Source organism: Aquarana catesbeiana, linkage group LG03, assembly GCF_042186555.1.
Source record: "Aquarana catesbeiana isolate 2022-GZ linkage group LG03, ASM4218655v1, whole genome shotgun sequence".
In the NCBI taxonomy this organism is placed as follows: domain Eukaryota; kingdom Metazoa; phylum Chordata; class Amphibia; order Anura; family Ranidae; genus Aquarana; species Aquarana catesbeiana.
This window is the reverse complement of record NC_133326.1, coordinates 700,805,396-700,829,122: the sequence shown is the minus strand read 5'-3', so window position 1 is coordinate 700,829,122 and position 23,727 is coordinate 700,805,396. Positions and strand designations below refer to the sequence as shown.

The window sequence follows — 23,727 nt, the reverse complement described above, 5'->3', positions numbered from 1 at the left end:
ATATATATATATATATATATATATATATATTTGGGGGGATATTTATTATAGCAAAAAGTATTGCTTATTTTTTTGTTTATCGCAAAAAATAAAAATCGCAGAGGTGATCAAATTCCACCAAAAGAAAGCTCTATTTGTGGGGAAAAAGACATCAGTTTTGTTTGGGTACAACGTCGCACGACCGCGCAATTCAGTTAAAGCGACGCAGTGCCATATCGCAAAAAATGGTCTGGTCAGGAAGGGGGTAAATCCTTCCGGGGCTGAAGTGGTTAAGAAAGGCCTGGATTCTTGCCTAAATGTACATAATATAACTGGGTACTAACTTTTCTTTTTATTGGTTGAACTATATGGACTTGTGTCTTTTTTTCAACCTGACTGTTTTGTGTATTGCTCTCTGTAGCAGACATGGAGATTGTAGAGTCACAATCTTTAGGTGTGTGTGGGGGGGTCAGTCCTACAATTTTTGGGGATTATTATCAGATTGTACACTGTTTTTAGTGCTGTGTGGGGTGACGTTGCGTGAAAATTTATAATCAAAGAAAACTGGATTTGAACAAATGATTGTAATGTGTTTAAATGGTTTGAAAAGGATGAAATGTTAACTTCAAGCATCCTGTGCGTTGGCCCTGCGGTGCAAAACAGGTTCTCTTTAATGGCTGCTCCCCAGCAACATACTTGCCCTAACTATGGTGCCATGTGTGTGTGTGCCATCCTTCTGTAATACCCAGTTCTATTTCCATCTATATTCCCATCGGTCTTTTTGTACAAATGCCTTCTAAGAACTGGGTGAAGACTGAGATGTTTTCAGGGACGGGCGTTGAGACCCTTTCTCTTTGATGTTGGCTATTTTTGTACTTATAATAAACTGGCTAAGACAGGGCTGGACGGATCCCAGGAGCCGGGTCAAAGTGAGCTTACAGCAAAATAATGTCCCTGCATACTCCACTCTTGTTCATTATATCTAAACCAGTTCTGGAAGGACCCCTGGGTCGTGTACTAGATCTAAAACAGGGGTCTCCAAATTTTCTAAACAAAGAACAAGTTTACTGCTACTTTAGACTTTAGGGGGCCGGACTGTGGCCATTGGGAGTAGACAATACCCTGGCATTAGGAAGGAGTATAACTTGGAGAGAATTTGGGGTAGAAAAATTACATATTGTCTGATTAGTAGGAGAGGGAATAGTTGGTATCAGTTGGAGGAATAGTGGCCCATCATTGGTATCAGTTGGAGGAATAGTGGCCCATCATTGGTATCAGTTGGAGGAATAGTGGCCCATCATTGGTATCAGTGGGAGGAATAGTGGCCCATCATTGGTATCAGTGGGAGGAATAGTGGCCCATCATTGGTATCAGTGGGAGGAATAGTGGCCCATCCTTGGTATCAGTGGGAGGAATAGTGGCCCATCCTTGGTATCAGTGGGAGGAATAGTGGCCCATCCTTGGTATCAGTGGGAGGAATAGTGGCCCATCCTTGGTATCAGTGGGAGGAATAGTGGCCCTTCATTGGTAACAGTGGTAGGAATAGTGGCCCATCAGTGGGAGGAATAGTGCCCCATCATTGGTGTCAGTGGGAGGATTAGTGCCCCCGTTTTGGGGTCAGTGGGAGGAATGACTGCCCCATCATTGGTGTCAGTGGGAGGATTAGTGCCCCCGTTTTGGGGTCAGTGGGAGGAATGACTGCTCATCATTGATGTAAGTGGAAGGAATAATGCCTCATATCGGTAGGAGAAAGTTCCACAGTTTGGAGACCACTGATCTAGAAGAATGGGAGGAACCTCGTATTCTGGAGTAATGCCAATAAAACTTCCATATGCTCTCTCTAGAAAGCGATCCCATACAAAATTCTCTACCAGTGGTTTGTACCCCTTAATTTCTCGATATGGTTACCTCTGTGATCCCGTCCATTTTCTGGAGATGTTCAGCCCATACAGGCAGCCTTTACCACATTTTACTGGGAATGCTCCAAAATGCACCTCTTCTGGTAGATCAGTGGTTCTCCTGTCCTCAGGGCCGACTAACAGGCCAGATTTTAGATATACCTTGGGGAGATGCAGACTAGAATACTGCAATCACTGAGTACTAAATTATATCACATGTAATGTATTTCAGTTATCTTGCAAACCTGGCCCGTTAGTGGGTCCTGAGGACAAGAGTTGAGAACCATTGTGGTAGATGGTCCTCACACACTGCTCGGCCAACCTATACCTTTCAAGTCAGTCTACTTCCTTCTGGGCTTTTCCATTCTCAACATGTCTAAAAGTTCTGGTGCCACTACCTGGTGTCCTGTAGCATTGAAATACACCCAACCAACCAAGGCCATCCCAAACAGACCTACACAAACACATTAATGATCAAAATGTGGAATAAAATATTGGAATCCATTCAGGTTCAAGGTTTAATTCCTATTGAGCTCTTCTATCTGAGCATATCTCTTTGGTTGACAACTCCGTGTCAAATACTCATACATCATTTTAGATTGAATGTAAAGTTGATCAGATAGGAATTGAATAAAAATTGATGGCGTCTTGCTCAATTTTTCATACTAAACATTGATCAAGTTGCTGAAATTCGAATGAGGCTGGTTCACACTGCTGCAACTTCTCATGCGACTTGCTGCAACACAAAGTCACAGGACAAGTCAAAACGCATTCATTTCGATGGGTTCCTTCCTTATTGTTGCAAGCCGCCACGGCTCAGACCAGTGTGACTGTCATACTGCGCATGTGCCCAGACCAGCCAGTGCGGCGCACCGACGATGCAAAACAAAGGCAGGTGGGGAGGGCACACAGAAGTCAGCAAGTTGCCATGATGACACGTTTTGGAGGCATGACCTCCTTTATCAAGTCATCTTAGGGTGACTTGATAAAGGAGGTCATGCCTCCGAAACATGTGGCAGCTCATGCTGACAAGACATCGGGCAGCCAGCCAACTAGATAATGACCCTATCTCCATCTGGATCTTACGGAGGCAACCCAAGAGAGCGGCCAAAGACCTTTCATGCGCTATTTCCATTTCGCACCAAATGTGAGTGTACTGGGTGGAGTGTTTTATTCTTTCTATTTAAGCTGTATCGCACTAGGACAAATGTGTGCACACTCCCCTGTTTATTGGTTTAGCGCTGCTCCTGCCACCCAGTGAGATCTTCAGAGATCTGCAGTATCCTTGGTGTAGTTTTTGTTTTTAAGCCGGGAAAGGTTCCCAGGCTCCTCTGTTTTTCTTCTGTGCCCGGGTTTCCGGTAAAATGCCTCAAGATGAAGTGTGGGAGGCGACCGAGGAACATCTGTTCTCTGCTCTCTGTGGCAAATGAAGTTGGAAGCAACATGCATTCCATCACTTCTGGCCTCAGAGCTGTTATTTGTTGGCTACTGTAGCCTGGAAAGCAGCTAATCAATCACAATCTGTGCTTATCTGCAGTGATGTCTGCATAACGAGGACTATGCTATCACATAGGGGGCTAAACTGATAACCTGCAAAGGCTTTTAAAGCGACGCCTGTGGAAAATTTTCTGGGTGCTCCTAGTTTTTCCTCATTTCATGAGCATGTGTAATTTTAAGGCTTGACATGTTTGGTGTCTATTTACATTATATTTATATACCGTATTTATTGGCGTATAACACACACATTCATTTTAAGAGGGAAGTTTCAGGAAAAAAAATTTAAATAAGGAACTTTTGAAGCAAAATAAGGGTCAGTGCCCATCTGCAGCCTCACCATTGCCTTCAATGCAGCCTGATCAATGCCCAGCTGCAGACTCACAAGTGCCTTCAATGCAGCAGCCTCGCTACTGCCATCTGCAGCCTAAAAGGGACAGGAAGGGGGTGGGACGAGCGCCGGCAGATTACATACATTGAGAATCTCCTATGATAGACTGAACAGTGCTCCAATGGCGGCCCAGGAGACGGGACTTCCTATTACAGAGGCCGCCAAGTAAACAGGAGATTCTCACTGTATGTAATCTGACAGCGCTCTTCCCGTCCCCCTTCCCGTCGCCTACTTGACACAAAATTCTGCCTGCTTTTATCACAGTTGTCTGAGAATTTGTCAGAAGTTATTATGCTGATAACAGAAGAACAGAGCAGGAGAAAGCCACTGGACTTAGGGCTTTAAAGAGAGACAAGAAAACACTGCAGATATATGTTCCCAGGTCAAATTTCATGAATCTGTTTAACATCCACTTTAAGGGAAGTATAATTGGCACCTTAAGGGCTCATCCACACTGCAGCTCAAAAAAACCTGCTTTTTGAGCTTTTATTTCAGCTTGAGAAAGCTGGTGCTTTTGCTTTTTTTTTTTTTTTTTTTTTTTTTTTTTTTTTTTTTTTGTGCACGTTTTTACGTTTTTATTGAGCTTCTTCAGACTCCTTTGAGCTCCTTTGAGCTTTTTTGAGCATAATAGTTTTTTTTTTTTTTTTCATGAACCCTCCTAGATAATATTTTCTTTACCATTGTATATTCAAAACAAAAATCTGGAACACACTTTTTCGTGTGTTTTTGAGCTTCTTTGAGCTCTTCTGATCCCTTTTGGGGCTAGCTCCTCTCAAAAACACGAGTTTGGTGGAGGGGGGGTTTCTGCCTGTAGGAATATATGCCTGAAAAACCCATAGTGTGCGTGGACACATAGCTAACATAGAGGGGTGTTTCCATGCAGAAAAAAAGCTCAAAAGCCTCTAGGAGAGCTCCTTTGAGCTCCTTTTTGAGCTGCAGTGTTCATGAGCCCTAAAAGTCATACCACTCTCTTTTTTTTTTTTTTTTTGAAATAGTCCGAGGCCCTGGAGAATAAAATTGTGGCTGCTACAATATTTTATATTGCTTGCTTATCAAAACAATATTTTTAGAAAAAATAGTTTGCACCCAGTGTGATTTCAAAGCCGCGCTATTTCAGTGCGATTTCAAAGCCGCGCTATTTCAGTGCGATTTCAAAGCCGCGCTATTTCAGTGCGATTTCAAAGCCGCGCTATTTCAGTGCGATTTGGATCTCCGATTTCATTGGGGCTTGCAACTTCATTTAACGGTAGTCAATGCAAGTAGCAAAAAAAGTAGCGCAGGAACCTTTTTTGAGACGCAAAAAAATAGCACAGGAACCTTTTTCAAAGTCGCTGTGACTTGAGTCACAACGATTTGAGCGATCCCATTGCCGGCAATGGGGTGCGACTTGTCATGCGATTTTTTTTTTTTTTTTTTAAACTATCAAATCGCAATGGTGTGAACCAGGGCTAAAAGGCCCACCACTCCATTTTTTGATGTTTTGTGATTCTTTATGGGATGTGGTACTGAGGTTACCAGTTATACCCAAAGCAAAAAGTGCATGTACTCCTCAACAGTTCACAAAAGTTAACTATAATGACAAATGAAGTTCATTAATTTCCAATAATGAATCGCAAAGGTGCAAATATGGACAACTAATAACAATAAAGAGCAAAAGAATAATTTGAAGCTCTCCGAAATGTGCAAAACTGCAAGACAAGTGCATAGAGATGTTTAAAGTTCATCAAACATTCACAATGAGAGGTTTTCCAAGAAGTGTCATCTGTGCGAGTATAGCAGACCCCCCCACCATTGAGTAGTAGTGGATACTATAAGCCTCTTACCGGAAGAGTTGCTCCAAAAATCAAAATGGCCAAAAGCACGAGTTATACATCTTAGGCTCGCCTCCTGTTAAGGGGGAGATGATCACCTCTCGGCAACCAACAATGTTATGGAACCAAAAATAAAAGCAGATCTTTCCATCATGAAGTCCGTTAAAAAAAAAATCTTTATTCAAAAAGTTATTGGATCTATAATGATACAGCAATCCAATTACAGCAGTGACAAAAATCATCAGGCTGACGGTGGGTAGACTCTGACAGGCTCGGCTCGTAGTGCGTCTGGACGCCGTTTCGTCGGCAGTGACGTCTTCGTGGGGGGTTAGGCAATGGGCCATGGGCTTTTTGATTTATAATTTGTACAAATTGGCATCAGTTTATACATTTATAATTTTAGTACTTTTTTTTTTCATCTTTTTTACCAATCATACCCACTTTTGATATATTTCAGAAAATCGTTTAAGGGAGAGTAATTTTCCAGCATATAAAAATGCAGATTTAAGTGTGCAAAAAATTAAGTGGTTAAAAAAAATTAATAAAAATCGCACATAAAATAGATTCTGATTATCTCAAAAAAATATGTTGGTGTGATAATAAAAAATAAAGTTTTTACTAGAATTAGTTGTATTTATCTTTTTAAATTTTTTATTTTTTTTTCTTGCCCGAATTTCACGTCCTGCACAGTTCTGCGATGTAATGCCAGATCTACTCCGTACTGATAGCACATGCAGCTGCCCGTCAATCACCTGTCCCTCTGCACATACAAGTCCCTGTCCATCTGGCCACCCCTCTGTAGAGTTTACCGCGTAACCCGTTTGGATCCCAGTTGCGCAGGAAGACTGGGGGGGGGGGGAATGTTGTCTGATGAAATTTCCATTAGACGTCATGCAAGATTTACTAAGTGGATTATACGCTTCTTAAGTTACAAACAATATTTTCCACACCGTCTGTTGGCTGTGCGAGGGCCAGCTTTGTGGCTTTTGTATCGCCTTCATGTCGATGGTGACAGCCATGTAAACATAGGATTATTTTTCCTGTAAGCCACAGACACCTTGAAGGGTCAGACAGCCCAAAACTGATATTTCAGTGTTTGCTGGAAAGTTCAACCTCCAGTTTTTTTTTTTTTTGTATCCCTCAGGCTTTCCAGCCAAGGGTCAAGCCTGCCAAAACAAATACTATGGTGTTTGGCTTGCTTGCCATTTTATGTGTTTTAAAAGCTCCAGTGTTGGGTTTTTATTGAAAGCCTTCCTGGGCTAAAGTCAGATCTATTTGATGGTCAAGCAAATTCTATTTCTGAGTCAGTAAATTTCTAATCTAATCCTCTGGGAAGGCTTTCCACAAATTTTTGGAACGTGTTGTGTGAATTTGTGTCCTATGAGCCACGAGAACATTTGTTAAGTCAGATACTGATGTTGGATGAGAAGACCTGGCTCACTATCGGGGTTTCAATTCCTCCCAAAGGTCGTCAGTAGGGTTGAGGTCAGGGCTCTGTGCAGGACGTTAGAGTTCCTCCACACAAAACTCATCAAATCATGTTTTTATGGAGCTGACTCCACTTTTCTGGTAAAGCTTACCACAAAATTTTGCAGTGTGCCTCTCAGAACTTGTATCCAGTCAGCCATAAAAACATTTATGGGGTCAGTTAATAATGTTGGATGAGAAGACATGGCGCATTGGTGTTCCAGTTCATCTCAAAGGTTTCCGGTAGGGGTGAGATCAGTGGTGGTGAGTTCATCCACACCAAACTATGTCTTTATGAAGCTGGCTCCACTCCTCTGGAAAGGCTTTTCACAAATTTTTGGAGTGTCTGTGTCCAGTCAGCCAAAAAAAGATTTGTGAGGTTAGGTATTAATGTTGAATAAGAAGACCTGGCTCACAGTTGACCAATTCCAAAGGTGTTCAGTAGGGTTGAGGTCAGGGGCTCGATGCAGGACACTCCAGTTCCTTCACACCAATATCATCAAATCATGTCTTCATGGAGCTGACTTAACTTTTCTGGAAAGGCTTCCCACAAAAATTTGGAGTGTGTATAGGAATTTGTATCTAATGAGCCAAAAGAACATTTGTGATGTCAGGTACTGGTGTTGAATGAGAATTCCTGGCTCACTATCAGGGTTTCGATTCCTCCCAAAGATTTTTGGTAGGGTTGAGGTTAGGGTTCTGTGTAGGACACCAGAGTTCCTTCACACCAAACTCATCGAGCCATGTCTTTATGGAGCTGGCTCCACACTTCTAGGAAGGCTTTCCAAAAAATGGTTGTGTTCTTTGTATCCAGTCAGCCAAAAAAACATTTGTAGGGTCAGTTAATAATGTTGGATGTGAAGACTTGGCACATCATTAACGTTCCAGTTTATCCCTAAGGTTTCCAGTAGGGTTGAGATCAGTGGTGGTGAGTTCCTCCACCCCAAACTGATCAAACAGTGTCTTTATTGAGCTGGCTTTGGACACATTACACTTCACTAGAGACACCTGAACTTACTTTGGAGAGGTGTACTTTGAAAATATGAACATTAAATGGTAGTTTATTGCATTGACCATCATGTTTATTCCAATGTCTGCAGCGCCTTAATCCACGAACCCACAACTAGTATGTGGATTAGGAGGTTAATGCCATGAGTGCTTTGTCTTCACTGGTTTGAGATTGAACCATAGAAAGTAATTTTCAGGGTTTATATCTGTTCCATGGATTGTGTAATTTCAGATTTTTTGTTTTTTTTTAATACTTCCAGTCCTTTTAAATGTCCCCTCGTAGTTTTGATTTTGTCTAATTGCATACATACAATTTGTGGGTAACCTCCAATTTTTTTTTCCTTCAATCCTTTAGGTGTCATCTGCAGATTCCTTCGAGGCTCGACTTGTGGCTGTTTGTGAAAAGATGATGTCACAGACCTGCTGGGTGACTTCAGACCTTCTAGCCCATGAGATGAGCTTCCGTGGCATGACCCTTCTCCATCTGGCTGCAGCCCAGGGCTACGCCAGGCTTATCGAGACCTTAATACAGTGGAGGTGAGTGACTTGTGGTTTGGCAAAATGGAGTAAGAAAAATATTTAACAAAACTCACTTAAATCTATTCTTCTGTTTTCAGAAGCATCCATTCTCAGAGTTTGGTGGTGGAGTTAGAGGTGGATCCTCTGAACGTCGATCACTTCTCATGCACTCCTCTGGTGAGCATTTTTTTTTTTTTTTTCTACTTGTTCCAAAGCTAAAACTCTAACCAAACACCTTCAACAAAGCTGAGAACCGATTTACCTACCAAAACATTTGTAAAGTAATACACATTACCTTGTCATCCCCCACCTCTTTTCTTTGCTGTATGGTATGATATTTCCAATTCTTCACGATTGAACGGCTGAGAAATACTGGGGATACTGGATAACAATAAGCTTATCGTGCACCATACTGGAGCTAAAAAAGTAAATAAAACATTGTGATGTACTTAAAGAACATGTGTTGGTAGTATAGCATCATCCCTCTATAAACCCCTAAGCCGTCATTTAGACCTGCAGTTGAGCAGCGCTTTTTCTGCCTGCCAATAGTTTTTTTCAAACGCTCTAGAGAATAGAATGGCGGTCGTTGCAATACTTTGTCTCACACCGTATTTGCGCAGCAGTCTTACAAACGCAATTTTCTTTGGGAAAAGAAATACACTTTTTTTAAATAAAAAAAAAAATAAGAAAACTGTAGTTAGCCCAATTTTTTGTTTTTTTTTATATTGTGAAAGATAATGTTACGTCGAGTAAATGGATACCCAACATGTCATGCTTCAAAATTGCGCCCGCTCGTGGAATGGGGATTACCAGTTTTGAGTTAGAGAAGGACTGGGGCTAAAATGATTTCTCTCGCTCGAACGATCGCGGTGATACCTCACATGTGTGGTTTGAACACCGTTTACTTATGTGGGCGTGACTTATGTATGCGTTTGTTTCTGTGCCCTAGCACGGCGGGACGGGCGCTTTTAAATTTTTATTTATTTTTTATCTTTATTTTTACACTGTCCCTTCCACTACCGACACCCCCGGGATGCGGCGGGAGTGGGGGGGGGGATGGGCACCTCTCCCGCCACCGATAAAAGTGATCTTGCAGCGAATCGCCACAGAGACCACTTTTATCAGAAAGCGGACAGCCCACCGTTTAAAAAAAAAAAAATACCGGCTGCTACCTGCTGCCATAACAATGGTATTCAATGTCAAAGTACCGACGTATAACGACGGTGGGCGGTTCTGAGGTGGTTAAACCAGGCGGTAAGGAGGCGCTGCAACGCTACCTCACCGCCTGTCAGTAGCCCCTGGAGTGTGAGCCGCAAGTGGATCAAGCTTCAGAGGCAAGGGAGGTTTAGGTGTATGTCTAAATCTACCCTAAAGGCCACATTAAGGCATTTCAGAGCGGTGTGAACCGCAAACTTTGACAAAGCATTTCCCGAGCTTTCAGCAAGCTTTGTTGAAGCTTTAAAGCTACCATTCAACTCCAATTTGTAATCGTTGAACACAGATCCTAATGGGAGTGTTGATTGCCACTTTAAGCAAGCTGCTAGCAGGCTTTCAACAAGCTTCAAGAAGTGCTGAAGCCTGCTAGCAGCTTGCTTAACATGGCAATCGGCACTCCCATTAGGATCTGTGTTCAACATTTTATAAACTGGAGCAGAATGGTACTTTTAAGGACATGGCCTGCACAGAGTCCTGACCTCAACCCCATAGAACACCTTTGCTATAAATTGGAGCGGAGACTGCGAGACAGGCCTTCTCATCCCACATCAAATGCTCTTTTGGAAGAATTGTCAAATATTCCCATAGACACACTCCTAAACCAGAAGAGTTGAAGCTGTTATAGCTGCAAAAGGGTGGACCAACTCAATATTGAACCCTACAGACTAAGACTGGGATGCCATTAAAGTTCATGTGTGTGTGTAAAGGCAGGTGTCCCAATACTTTTGGTAATATAGTGTATGTAAAACGCTGCATAAATTGACAGCGCTATAATAAGTACCTGTACTAAATAGGTAAAAAGTTTATTGAAGCGATCCTATCACAGCATATATTTTTGATTTTTTTTCGGGGCTACGCAGGACCCCTTTACCAGGCATGTGATGTAGGGGTCCTGCGTGGCTCCAAACAACTCAGTTTTTTGCTGTAATGTAATCGCTTCAATCATTTTTTTTTTTTTTGCCTGCCATTTCCATGATCCATGGTGTCAATACATGCCTTACCCTTGTGTCAGTTCCCGTTCCCAGCCAGTATTCCCTACAGCACCCACTTATTACAAAGTTATTTCCAGGAAGCAACAACACTTCTCCAAAACGGCAGGAGATGGGGAGAAGGTTAAACTTCATAAATATTGGTCTGTTTTCAAACTTGTGAAGCTATAAATTGTTTGTGGCGTTTCTTTTTGTCACATTCATCCATTTATCATCTTATTGTACTTTATGCACTTTGTGGTTTTAGGTCTTTATATGCTTTACATTTTATACTGTTCTTTCTTCTTTATGACAGATGTGGGCCTGTGCTCTGGGGCACACCGAGGCCGCCGCCCTCCTCTTCCGCTGGGACTGCCGGGCTCTCTCCATACCGGACTCCTTGGGCCGCTTTCCTCTTGGAGTGGCCCGTTCTCGAGGACACGTCAAATTGGCCTCCACTCTGGAGGAGATGCAGAGACAAGAAGCGGCACCGGGAAACTTCACCGAGTTGCATTCTGGGAGCTGGCACTCCTTGATGGGAAGCCAGGAGATTGGTCAAGGACTCTCTCCGATATCTACAAGTGCAGATACCGGTAATAGCGCTGTCTCCCCCTACCGAGGGTCAGAACTATGACTTTGACTACAGCAGTGGTTCTCAACTCCGGTCCTCAGGGCCCACTAACAGGCCAGGTTTGCAAGATAACTGAAATACATCACAGGTGATATAATTTGCTGCTCAGTGATTGCAGTATTCTAGTCTGCATCTCCCCAAGGTAATACTTAAAATCTGTTCTGTTGGTGGGTCCTGAGGACTGGAGTTGAGAACCACTGGACTACAGGGAACACTAACCTCAGTTTATTTTGTCAGTTCTGTTCATGTAATATTTAACCACTTCATGTCCGCGTTATAACTGAAAGACGGCTGCAGCGCAGACCTCAAATTGCCGGAAGGGCGTCCATGTACGTCATCCGTTCTTGTGCCATCCACACGCCACACTTTGTGTTCTTGGGCTATGGCTGATCACAGAGCAGGGTAAAAGGCCGATTACAGTGGGGCCTTTACCACATCATCCGCTGTCAGCCAATGACAACTGAACACGGAGGTAAACAGAAGCCGGTTACTGGCTTTTTTTTTTTTTTTTTTTTTTTTTTTTCTTTTCTTCACAGTGTGAAGAAAAGAATAAAGCCGGTAACCGGCTTCTGTTGAAGTGACCTCAGTGCCCTAAGTGCCCTCCAGTGCTGCAAATCTGTGCCCACCAGTGCCATCTATCATTGCCCATCAGTACTGCTAATTAGTGCCACCTCTCCATGCCACCCATCAGTGCTGCCTCAGTGCCCTCCAGTGCTGCAAATCTGTGCCCAGCAGTGCCATCTATCATTGCCCATCAGTACTGCTAATCAGTGCCACCTCTCCATGCCGCCTCAGTGCCCTCCAGTGCTGCAAATCTGTGCCCAGCAGTGCCATCTATCATTCGCCATCAGTACTGCTAATCCGTGCCACCTCTCCATGCCACCCATCAGTGCCGCCTCAGTGCCCTCCAGTGCTGCAAATCTGTGCCCACCAATGCCATCTATCATTGCCCATCAGTACTACTAATCAGTGCCACCTCAGTGCCCTCCAGTTCTGCAAATCTGTGCCCACCAATGCCATCTATCATTGCCCATCAGTACTACTAATCAGTGCCGCTTCAGTGCCCTCCAGTGCTGCAAATCTGTGTTTACCAGTGCCATCTATCATTGCCCATCAGTACTGCTAATTAGTGCCACCTCAGTGCCCTCCAGTGTTGCAAATCTGTGCCCAACAGTGCCATCTATCATTCGCCATCAGTACTACTAATCAGTGCCACCTCTCCATGCCACCCATCAGTGCCGCCTCAGTGCCCTCCAGTGCCGCAAATTTGTGCCCACCAGTGCCATCTATCATTGCCCATCAGTACTGCTAATCAGTGCCACCTCTCTGTGCTGCCTCAGTGCCCTCCAGTGCTGCAAATCTATGCCCACCAGTGTCATCTATCAGTGCCCATCAGTACTGCTAATCAGTGCTGCCTCAGTGCCCTCCAGTGCTGCAAATCTGTGCCCACCAGTGTCCTCTATCAGTGCCCATCAGTACTGCTTATTGCCTCTTAGTGCCGCCTCTCCTTGCCACATATCAGTGCCGCCTCATTAGTGCCCATCAGTGAAAGAACAATTACCGGTTAGCAAAATTTTTTTATAACAAAATCTGAAAAATGTTTTGTTTTTTCAAAATTTTCAGTCTTTTTTTTGTTTAGCAAAAAAAAAAAAACAGTGGTGATTATACCACCAAAAGAAAGCTCTATTTTTGGGGAAAAAAAATGATAAAAAATTTATTTTGGGTACAGTGTTGCATGACTGAGTAATTGTCATTCAAAGTGTGACAACGCTGAAAGCTGGAAATTGGCCTAGGCAGGAAGGGGGTATAAGTGCCCGGTAAGCAAGTGGTGGGGAGTCATGGGGAGTCCTGACCTAAAAAAAAACCCCAAAAAAAGATGTAACCATAATGAGCTTAAACATGAAGCGGAGTTGTGTGTATGAGTTTAGTATATCGAAGCCTGAGGCTGTGAAAAGTAAAAAGCCTCAGGCGGTTTAATTATCTCAAATCTTATAAACCAGCCTTTTCTACAGACATTCACCACACACATACCTGTTCATTTTTGTAGCACCTTTTAATGACGGCCAATGATGCATAAATACTCCCCCACATGCCTGGGATCTTCAGCCCTATGACTAAGCTCCGAAGAGCGGCGGGGCGAAACACGTTGGGGGCTGAGTGAAACACAGGGGGCGTGGCCTGGTCGTGGTCCAGGCTGAGATTGCTATTCGCACGCCCAGTCTAGGGACAGCACTGATGTGCGGCTTCAGGGAGTCCTTTCTTTATTGACAGTGTTTGCAGAAGCCTGGGATGAGCTCCCTTTCTGTGCCGGCACTCCCAGAGATGAATGCTTGGGATCCACAACCCGTTCCATTTTGCTTGAGCGGCCCAGGTATGCGGCAGCCAGGACACTTCTCTTTATCTCCCAAAATGATTTAGCTCAAAAATCCTATTGTTCTACAAAACCTTTATCGTTCCTATTCTGAGAAGTCAAGGGGCGACTTTTTTACATTCTTCTGAACGTTCTCTCTCCAGGTCTCAGCAGTCTCCCGTCTCCTTCCGACGTGTCAGATGGCTCCATTTCTGTCACTTCCGCCTACTCCAGCAGCTCTGCTCTCCGTGGTTCACTGGACTGCAGCCCAGAGAGCAGCCAGGACGCTCCTGTAGAAGCCTCCCCTAATTCCAGGCTGCTAGGGGCTGCATCTTGGGACCTAGAGGACCCCGTGGATCAAAGCCAGTACCTGGACTCCCCTGGAGGGGTTGATGCGGATCTCCTGCAATACAAAGAGGACGCCGAAAACCGAGACTATTTGCAGGTAAAGTTTCTCTCCTTGTTCCCCGCCGCTCTTCTACCCCACACTCTTTCCATGCTGTTTATCTGTTGCTCTCTTTACTTCCTCTCCCCCGTCCCTTCCTTTTTTGTTTCTTCATGTGCACCTTCCTTTCTCTTACGGCCCCTCACCTCCTCCTCCCCCACCCCCATCGCCTCCACTCTCCCTTGTCCCAGGTTGATATGGTCACCCTCGCAGAACAGATCATAGAGGCCACTCCCGATCGCATCAAGCAGGATGATTTCACCGCCTCAGACTCTGCACCGCTCAGAGAGAGATCGGGCAACCTTAGCAAGACCATGGCATGGCTGGCCAGCTACCTGGATACCGCCGACCAGATGCCCGGCTTACCCCCGCATGGGTCAGTACTCAGTACATGGATCCCCTCGGGTTTTGTGTTTGTGTGTGTATTTATTTTGGCTAAATTTAGACACTTCTTGAATTTTTTATAGGGGTTCTGTTATTGAAGATATTTTTGAAAGATATATTTTATTATAAAAAATAAAAAAAAAACTCGTCCATTTGCACCTAAACTGGCCACTTAACACGATCCCCATGCACTGTGACCTGTAATGGAACTTAATGAGATGAGCCAATTCCCTCCTGGTCCTCGGAGATGGGGGGTGCCGGCATGTGTGTTCACTCCAGTCATTAATGCATTGTATATTAACCATTTGCTGACCGCAATACGTGTGTGTGTATATATATGTGTGTGTATATATATGTGTGTGTATATATATGTGTGTGTGTGTATATATATATATATATATATATATATATATATATATATATATATATATGTATATGTGTGTATGTATGTCGTGGTTTACTGAGGTTATGCTATCCGCTATAGTCCCGGTATTTTTTACTCATCAAAGCAGTCTGAGCCACTGGAATAATGCTTTCAGAAGCTGTGGGAGGGGACGGCTCGCCATGGTTTGTAGGCTTACCATTTCCACCGGTGCGTCAGGGAAATGACCCGACAGTGCGGCCGGCTGTTCAGAGACTATAAAAGACGACATAATTTTTGATCTCCTCTATGGCCTTGGAGGGCTGGAGCGACGTCCGTTCCAGGGTGGAAGTAAACAATTCCTATTTTTTTTTTCTTTTTTTTTTTTTAGGTAAATAAGAGATTTGGGTCTTTTTGACAGTTTACTTTTTAACTAAAAGTGATCCAGTTTTAATGAAACTTAAAGACTAACTTCACCTTTACAGAAAATCTGTATGGTTACCTTACACTGGATCCCATTTCCCATCTCCCCCATACACCCCCCCCATCCCCGTTCCTGCTGTACCGGAATCCCACTATCCTCTGCTGTCACCGGTCCGGGGATTCGAAATCCCTGCGTCTTAAAGTGATATTAAAGTCTTGTTTTTTTTTTTTGTTTGTTATTTAATTAAAAAAAAAAACAAAACATGTCAGGTTAATGGTCTTCTGTCCAAAATTGGCCCTAGTATATGAATGTGAGTTGGGGACCTTGGATTGTGGGGTCCTTGAGAATAGGGACCGATGTGAGTGTGCGATGTATGTGTGGGGTGCTGCGTAAATTGACGGCGCTATATGGGTACCCTAAAATAAAAATAATATAATAGATGAGCATCTTAATGAGACACAATGTACAGGGATAGGGACAATTGTAGACACACACTCAGGTTGAACTTGGATGGACTATTGTTTTTATTCAACCTTACTAACTATGTAACTAACTATATACTTAACAGTATATAATCCTTCAAAATTTCTAGATGGTGAACAACATACATTTAAAGAAGAAAATAGTGGCGCTATTAAGGATAACATTGTTCAATTTAAAACATAATGGAAAAATGTCCACTATAAAAAAAATCTAGTGCAAAAAGGTGTCCATATAATAAACAACAAAATGTCCGTATGATAAAATGGATTGATCGCAAGTGTATTAATTTCTTCCACCACACCAGAGTGTTCAGTGAACCAACTCCCTTAAACGCACTCACCGACTCCAAATGCCTGCATTTGCGTGCAAGGCTAAATCGCTTTTATACCACACAAATAGGGTATGATCAACAGCCCGATATCCACCAGTGTATACGGGAAACACTCCACATGTAAAATAATGTGCTCCAATAGTGTAAAACAGTACGACCAATTAACTATATACTTACCTGCTCTGTGCAGTGCTTTTGCACAGAGCAGCCCGGATCGTCCTCTTCTCGGGTCCCACGCTGGCGCTCCTCCCTTTTTGCCGAGTGCCCCCACAACAAGCAGCTTGCTCTGGGTTCATCCAAGCAGGGGCGCCCCCGACCTGCGGCTCTGTGTGTCCATTCACACTCGGAGCCGTGTTTTTCAGCAGCTGAAGAAATTCCTTCCTGCTACCCGGAGAGGCAATCTGATATTCCCTGGATCAACTTTACCTAATATCCAGTTATATAATATGTAACGTAATATGTAATCGCAATCCAACACCAGGGTAAAGAGGAAGTGACGTTGTCACTCTTGGACACGAGGGGCCCACAAGTATAATCGAGAGAAGGTGTACTTACAGAAATCAATGGGGCAAAAGTATGTCAACGGAATAGGTGCTTTAGGATCAGAGTCTATCCCATACCAGTTCCACCAATGCTACAGTAGGCGCGTCCAGCCAAGCTTCCCACATTATTTTTTTTTTTTTTTTTTCCCCCCCAATTTTTGTGGAAAACCCCTTTGCTGATGAGTCTGTTTTTCTAAACGGAGGGAGGAATTGACCTCCCTAATCCAAGATGTTGGAGAAGAGGGTGACAACCACTTCATGGCTATCAGTTTCCCGGCTATAAATAACACTCGCCTTTTTGGCAACAGTTAGCCATCATGGTGTTCTTTTCCGGAAGTTCCAGCCCAACCTTAGACATAGTGAGAGGGGTACAGGGAATCTTGGAATCTAACACCAAACGGGCTATGTCCACTATGCCACGCCAATACCGAAATAACTTGGGATAATGCCAATATTTTTGCAGTAGGTCCCCCTCGTCTCCAAGACATCTTGGACAGGGTGGAGATTCTCTATGGCCATATTTGTGTAGCTAATACAGGCTTTTGATAAATCGCCGAGATCTCTCTCAAATCCTTTTTTTTTTTTTTTTTTTTTTTTTTTTTTTTTTTTTTTCGTGCCCATGTGGCCTTACAGATAAGGGGGGGGGGATAGGTCCAAATCAGCATTGAGTAAACTAAGATAAACGTATGAAACATTCCCCCGTTTGGAGGTTGCCTTAAGTACCGTGTTAAAGACAGCTGGTTGATAGAACAACAGTGGAGATTATCTCTGCTGGGCATGGAATGCATTGGCATAATTGGAGGAAATAATCAGCTTTAGGGATGTGGTATTCTACCTGTAATTGTTGGAATGATGTTAACTTTTTTTTTTTTTTTTTTTTTTTTTTTTAGTGCACACTTGAGAAAGATTAACAATACCTCTAGATTTCCAAGACATAAAGTTTGAATATAGTAAACAATCCAAACCAATAAGTCACAAAGTTTGCAAATGAACAAAGTTCATGCACAAAGTACTGGCCACTCATTACAATAATTAAATTCAATACTCCCTTGCAAATTAAAGTAGAACAAAGGTTTTTTTTTTTTTTTAGGTTTTTTTTTAGTTTTGGATAGAGTGGAGAGGGATTAGGCTGCTTGTCAGTTTTTATTGCTTTCTGTGCCCCCTTTAAGAAGATTCACCCTCTTTGTGTCCTGTTTACCATTATCATTGAAAGTAAAAGGAAATCCCATATTTTGGTTTCCCCCAAAAAAGTATTTGAAGGGAAATCTTCCAATGGGCACACTAGTTCTGGAGACCTGGTGATCCCTAAGAGATTTCCTTAATTGCAGGGATTTCCTCTCTGTTTGGCTATAGGACAAGAAGTGAAGAGCAATCTCTGCAACGGTACATAGAATGGGGGGGAAAAAAATTTGAGAGGGGTTATAACCTTCCTTTGCTCTATCCAAAATGGGAAAGAAAAGTTTTGCCTATAGTTCTACTTTAACCACTTGCCGCCCGGCCGCCGTCAAATGATGGAGGAGTGGTGCAGCTCTCATTCTGGGAGGACGTCCTATGAAGGTGCCCCAGAACGGCCGCTCTCGCGCGCCGTGTTCCTAGGACACAGCACGACCTCGATCTCTGTAAAGAGCCGGTGACGCGGCTTTTTAACCATGTGATCGGCTGTGTCCAATCACAGCCAGTCACATGTAAATGCGGAAGTGCCGGTAATCGGCTCTCCTCGCCTCACACTGACAGAGTGTGGCGAGGAGTGCCGATCAGCATTATCTCCTCACAGGGGAGACAAGGGCAGGTAATCAGGGCACTGATCAATCAGTACCCTAATTACAGCAAAGTCCCATCAGTGACACCAATCGGTGCACATTAGTAACCCCTATAAGTGCCCATCAGTGACACCAATCAGTGCTCATTAGTGATGCCAGTCAGTGCCCCCAATATTGCTGCTCATCAGTGCCCATCATTGCCACCTATCATTGCGGCATTTAAGTGCCGCCTCATCAGTGACACCAATCAGGGCTCATTAGTGATGCCAGTCAGTGCCCCCATCATTGCCACCTATCAGTCCGGCATATAAGTGCCGCCTCATCAGCGCACATCAGTGAAGGAGAAAAATTACTCATTTACAAAATATACTGACGGAAACTAAGAAACTTTTTTTTTTTTCTTTTTTTATTAGTGAAAAATGAAAAACCCAGCAGTGATTAAATACCACCAAAAGAAAGCTCTATTTGTGTGAAGAAAATGATGGAAAAATGTCAGTTGGGTACAGTGTAGCACGACCGCGCAATTGTCATTCAAAGTGCGACAGCGCTGAAAGCCGAAAAATGGCCTGGGCAGGAAGGGGGATGAAAGTGCCCAGTGTTGAAGGGGTTAAACAAAATGCAGGGAAACAAAATCCAGCAATCCCCGCTGACAGGGAGGAACTCTGCATTGTTTACATAGGCAGAGCTCCGTTCAGCGTGTCTCCTCATAGATCAGCAGGTGCCAGTGGACATCCATTGGCCGGCACCTGCTGATTTGGCTTCTGCTGTGACTAATCACAGTAGAATCGGCGCACGCGCACCCCCTACCAGGTGGTGCAGAATCGGGTGTGTATATGTATATGCGTGTGTGTGTGTGTATGTGTGTGTATATATGTGTGTGTGTGTGTGTGTATATATATATATATATATATATATATATATATATATATATATATATATATATATATATATATATATATATATATATATATATATATATATATATATATATATATATATAAATTCTGCACAGAACAGCTGTGATGACTCTAACCTGTGGTATCTCCATGCAGAGAGGGCATGCGGGCAGCACGTGCCTTGGCTCGCTTTGCTCAGATGAGTCCAGGAGAGGACGGTAGCAGCCTGGGGTCACATGGCGACGTTGGAGCCTTTGGGCAGCGAACCAAACGGGTGAACAGAAGGTCCATTGAAGGCTTACGTGTCAAAGTTACCAGGTAATGGAAGTTCACTTGTAGCTCCTTTTCTTGCATGAAAATGGTCTTCTAGACCTCAAAGTATTGCTATCCTTCTATATTGTCAGGTCCGAGGCCCCACCATCCCCTACAACTCCTCCCCCGTTGGGAGAGATTTCATTTGAGCGGTTTGACCCTCCCGGTGCAGCCAGGTGGTCCGAGTTCCTTAGTGCCTCAAGCAGTGGACGCATGGAGAGTGAGTTTGCTCTGCTGACCCTCTCGGACCATGAACAGCGGGAGCTCTACGAGGCGGCTCGGGTTATTCAGACCGCCTTTCGCAAGTACAAGGTGAGACCACAACGGGATCTACTAATCTACTGGCACATGTCTTTGCTGATATTTTACATTCATCTTTTTGGATAGAGTAGCGAATGGTTAAAAACCCAACATCATTTTCTATTCTTCTTTTGCCATCTCTGTCATTTAGTGTGGAATTTTCATTACTTCCATTTCCGGAGACACAACAGAAGAAAAAAAAAATCCCTCCAAAGTGAGGGGAAATCACATTAGAAGATTTCCCCTTACCTCTTGTTTATTGAACATCTATTGGGCCTCACTGTGACCATGCATAGATAAACATCTGAAGCTCCCGCTGTCAGGTGCAGGTGGAAGGAAGAGCTCGCCCCGGCTTTGTGTACACCCTCTTATGAAGAGAAAGTCAAACCACCGCACACCAGTTCTGAGTGTAAAATCGGTAGATACAGCTTCAGCCCAGCTCCATCCAGGCCATGCCAACTGACGCCTTTCGCCCCCAGGACTAAGTCCTGAGGGCAGGGCGACACATGAGCTGCATGGCCTGGGTGGAGTCACGCTGAAGCCGTAGCTACTGATTTTACAGGAGCTGAACTGGTGTGCGGCAGTTTAAATTTTTTCTTCCTAAGACAAAAGACAAAGCCTACACCCATGGGGGGGCTGTAAGTACCCATGCAGGCAGTCCTATTGATGGCATTCAGCAAGAGACGGCTGCACAGACACCTATGTCGCTTCCAATCTAAAATATGTCCGGTGCTTGGCCCCAAATGCAGACCATGTGTATATGGGGCTGTGCACCCGCACGGATGTCAGATTGGGGTCAGCGTCTGTGTGATTCCGCCACTGCCTCTCTATTGACATCAGTCGGCTGCCTGCATGGGGATGCCACATGTGAACGAGGCCTAAGAATTTAGATTACCCTGACTTCCTGTCCCAATCAGTGTTCATTTTGGCAGCAAATTTCGATTCAGTTTTAGTCTTAGTCTTTTGACTAAAATGGCATTTTAGTTTTAGTCCCATTTTAGTTTTCTGCAGTTGTTTTTATTTTTAGTCGTATTTAGTCAACTAAATCTATATAATATAATTTTTTTTTTAAATAGTTTTTATTGAAACATTTCCATAAAACATTTCTATCACATAGCCCCATCCAACTTATATTTTAACCATCTAAAATCGAATAGTTCAAATCGTAATGCATTATTTAAGCGTTTCTCTACAATTTTTCCAAACTCATTATATATTGCTGGAGTGAAAAATCGAATGTTACTTATGGGTAATCAGGTTTGAACATGCACTACAGACCAGTGTTCATTTTGATGTCAAATTTCAATTTAGTTTTAGTCATACTCTTTTTGACTAAAATGCCATTTTAGTTGTGTTTTTAGTCATCTTACAATTGTTTTAGTTGTATTTTACTCTACAAAAATGTTTTAGTCTACGAATTTAATACTGGTCCCAATGGCAATGGGGCACCAGGACAAATAGAGAGGGTAAATGAGCAGTAAAAAGGCAACAGTGTTTCTAACCCCTTCCAGAACCTCTCTAAAAACTAAAAGAAAAGAAACAAAGTTTTGACTTTAGATAATGTAGACAAAGACTCACCCCAAGCTCTACAGCACAATTGTAAAGTAATGAGCTGAATATCGCTGCTCAGGCTTGTTGTGTCCCGTGAACTTCAAAATAGCAAGAAATGTCGGCAACACGATCGCTTCTTCTTACAAATCTTTATTTGGGACTAACAGCAGTGCTACATTTATAGTGCTAACGCGTTTCGGCCGGAGCCTTCCTCATAGCATACAGTTTTACAATAAAATCAAGTTTTATGTAGAAAAAAAATATCCATTCCTCATAAAAAGGGGGCGGTACAATCCAATCTAAAAAGCCAACTGACTTTAGATACACTTTAACTTGCACTTGTTTGCAAAGACAAACTGCAGTTACCTTCATCATTAGTTCTGATAAATATTCACGTGGACACATGGATAATGTTGTCTTTTTATAGGTCATCTCTTCCCTAAATACCACAGTTTTTTTCATGGTTTGTTTGCATTGCACCCAACTGCCTTTTGAAAAAAACAAATTATGATGTCATCCCCTCTCCAGGGATTTTCCATATAGTAAATTAAGTAACCCAGAGAGTTCAGCTCGGGAAAGGGCAGAGATAGAACTTTACGGCCGGGGAACCTCCACAGTCAATAGAATTTTTTTTTTCTCCATGTTTTCTGTGGTAACAAAAGGATAAAGGTCATCTGAGTATTGGGGGAACACCGAAATTATCTGTATTACCTTTAAGCTGATGATTTATTCCAATAATTTCTTCTCTAAGCAGGGACGACGGTTAAAGGAACAGCAGGACCTAGCGGCTGCCGTTATTCAGCGCTGTTATCGGAAGTACAAGCAGGTAACAACCTAAAATTATATTGTTGTTGTCTTAACTTTTTAGGCAAGAAGCTTGTTGTGTGGCCTCTTGTGTAGCAGGTGGGCAGATCTCTGACTCTGTATCTCAATGAAAGTGCTTGATGAATGACTTACTTTCTACTGTGGACTACTATGTCCTCACTGGGACAGAACTAGGGAGTTGTGCCAGGATTTGGCGTGATATTTTGTCTTTGCTTTGGGAGTCGTCATGTTGTATTTGAGGGAGTTCTGCACGATTCTGTATCATAATAAGGGGGGGGTGGCCTTAATTTTTCCGCCTCTGTAAATCACAATTGTGTAGGGAGCAGAAACCGAGGCTCCATCATTAAAGGAGAAGTAGGGCCAAAGCTCTTTTGACTCCACTTCTCCTGTGGGTCACTCTGGTGAGCCCACTATCAACTGACGTCACTCAGCCTGTCCGGACTCTGAAGGGATCCCGACTTTAACCACTTAAGGACCGGAAGATTTGCCCCCTTAATGACGAGACCATTTTTTCCGATTCGGCACTGCGTCGTTTTAACTGACAATTGCGCGGTCGAGCGACGTTGTACCCAAACAAAATTGACGTCCTTTTTTTTTCCCCACAAATAGAGCTTTCTTTTGGTGGTATTTGATCACCTCTGCGGTTTTTATTGTTTGTGCTACAAACAAAGATTTTTTGGAAAAAAAAAAAAAATGTATGCTATAATACATATCCCAATTTTTTTTTTAAAAAACACATTTTTTTTTCTTCAGTTTAGGCAAATATGTATTCTTCTACATATTTTTGGTAAAAAAAAAGTCTCAATAGGTGTATATTGATTGGTTTGTGCAAAAGTTATCGCATCTACAAAATGGGGGATAGATTCATGCCATTTTTTTTTTTTTAATTCTTTTTACTACTAATGGCGCCGATCAGAGATTTTTTTTGTGGGACTGCGGCGAACAGACCAGACACTTTTGACACTTTTTTGGGACCATTGACATTTATACAGTGATCAGTGCTAAAAATATCCACTGATTACTAATGTATAAATGTCACTGGCAGGGAAAGGGTTAAATGTGTTACCTAGGGACTGTTTCTAAGTGTGGGGAGATGACCTCCGTTCTGTCTCTGTCAGGAGCGATCGCGGGTGGCCGGCCGCCGTCGCGCCCGCTGGCTATGTGCATCGCCTCCGGCGTTGCGCCGCCTGGAGCTTTTAAAGCGGTCGGCGTACAGTTACGGCGATTCGCCCAGGGGAGCCAACCTTGAGATTTGTTTTTTACAAGTTAAAAACCGTTTTTTTTTGCTAGAAACTTACTTAGAACCCCCAAACATTATACATTTTTTTACTAACACCCTAGAGAATAAAATGGCGGTTGTTGCAATACTTTGTCACACCGTA

At 43.2% G+C, this 23,727-nt stretch overlaps 1 protein-coding gene across 1 annotated transcript in view; it reads left to right on the top strand.

The window, feature by feature from the left end:
- Positions 1–23,727, top strand: part of CAMTA2 (calmodulin binding transcription activator 2) — a gene marked incomplete in the record, with an annotated part of 128,712 nt that overhangs the window by 85,579 nt on the left and 19,406 nt on the right. The window contains 8 exon segments of the mRNA XM_073623058.1: positions 8,404–8,585; positions 8,666–8,744; positions 11,067–11,343; positions 13,896–14,176; positions 14,368–14,552; positions 19,514–19,675; positions 19,762–19,981; positions 22,275–22,346. Of these exon segments, the coding sequence (XP_073479159.1) occupies positions 8,404–8,585; positions 8,666–8,744; positions 11,067–11,343; positions 13,896–14,176; positions 14,368–14,552; positions 19,514–19,675; positions 19,762–19,981; positions 22,275–22,346 (1,458 nt within the window).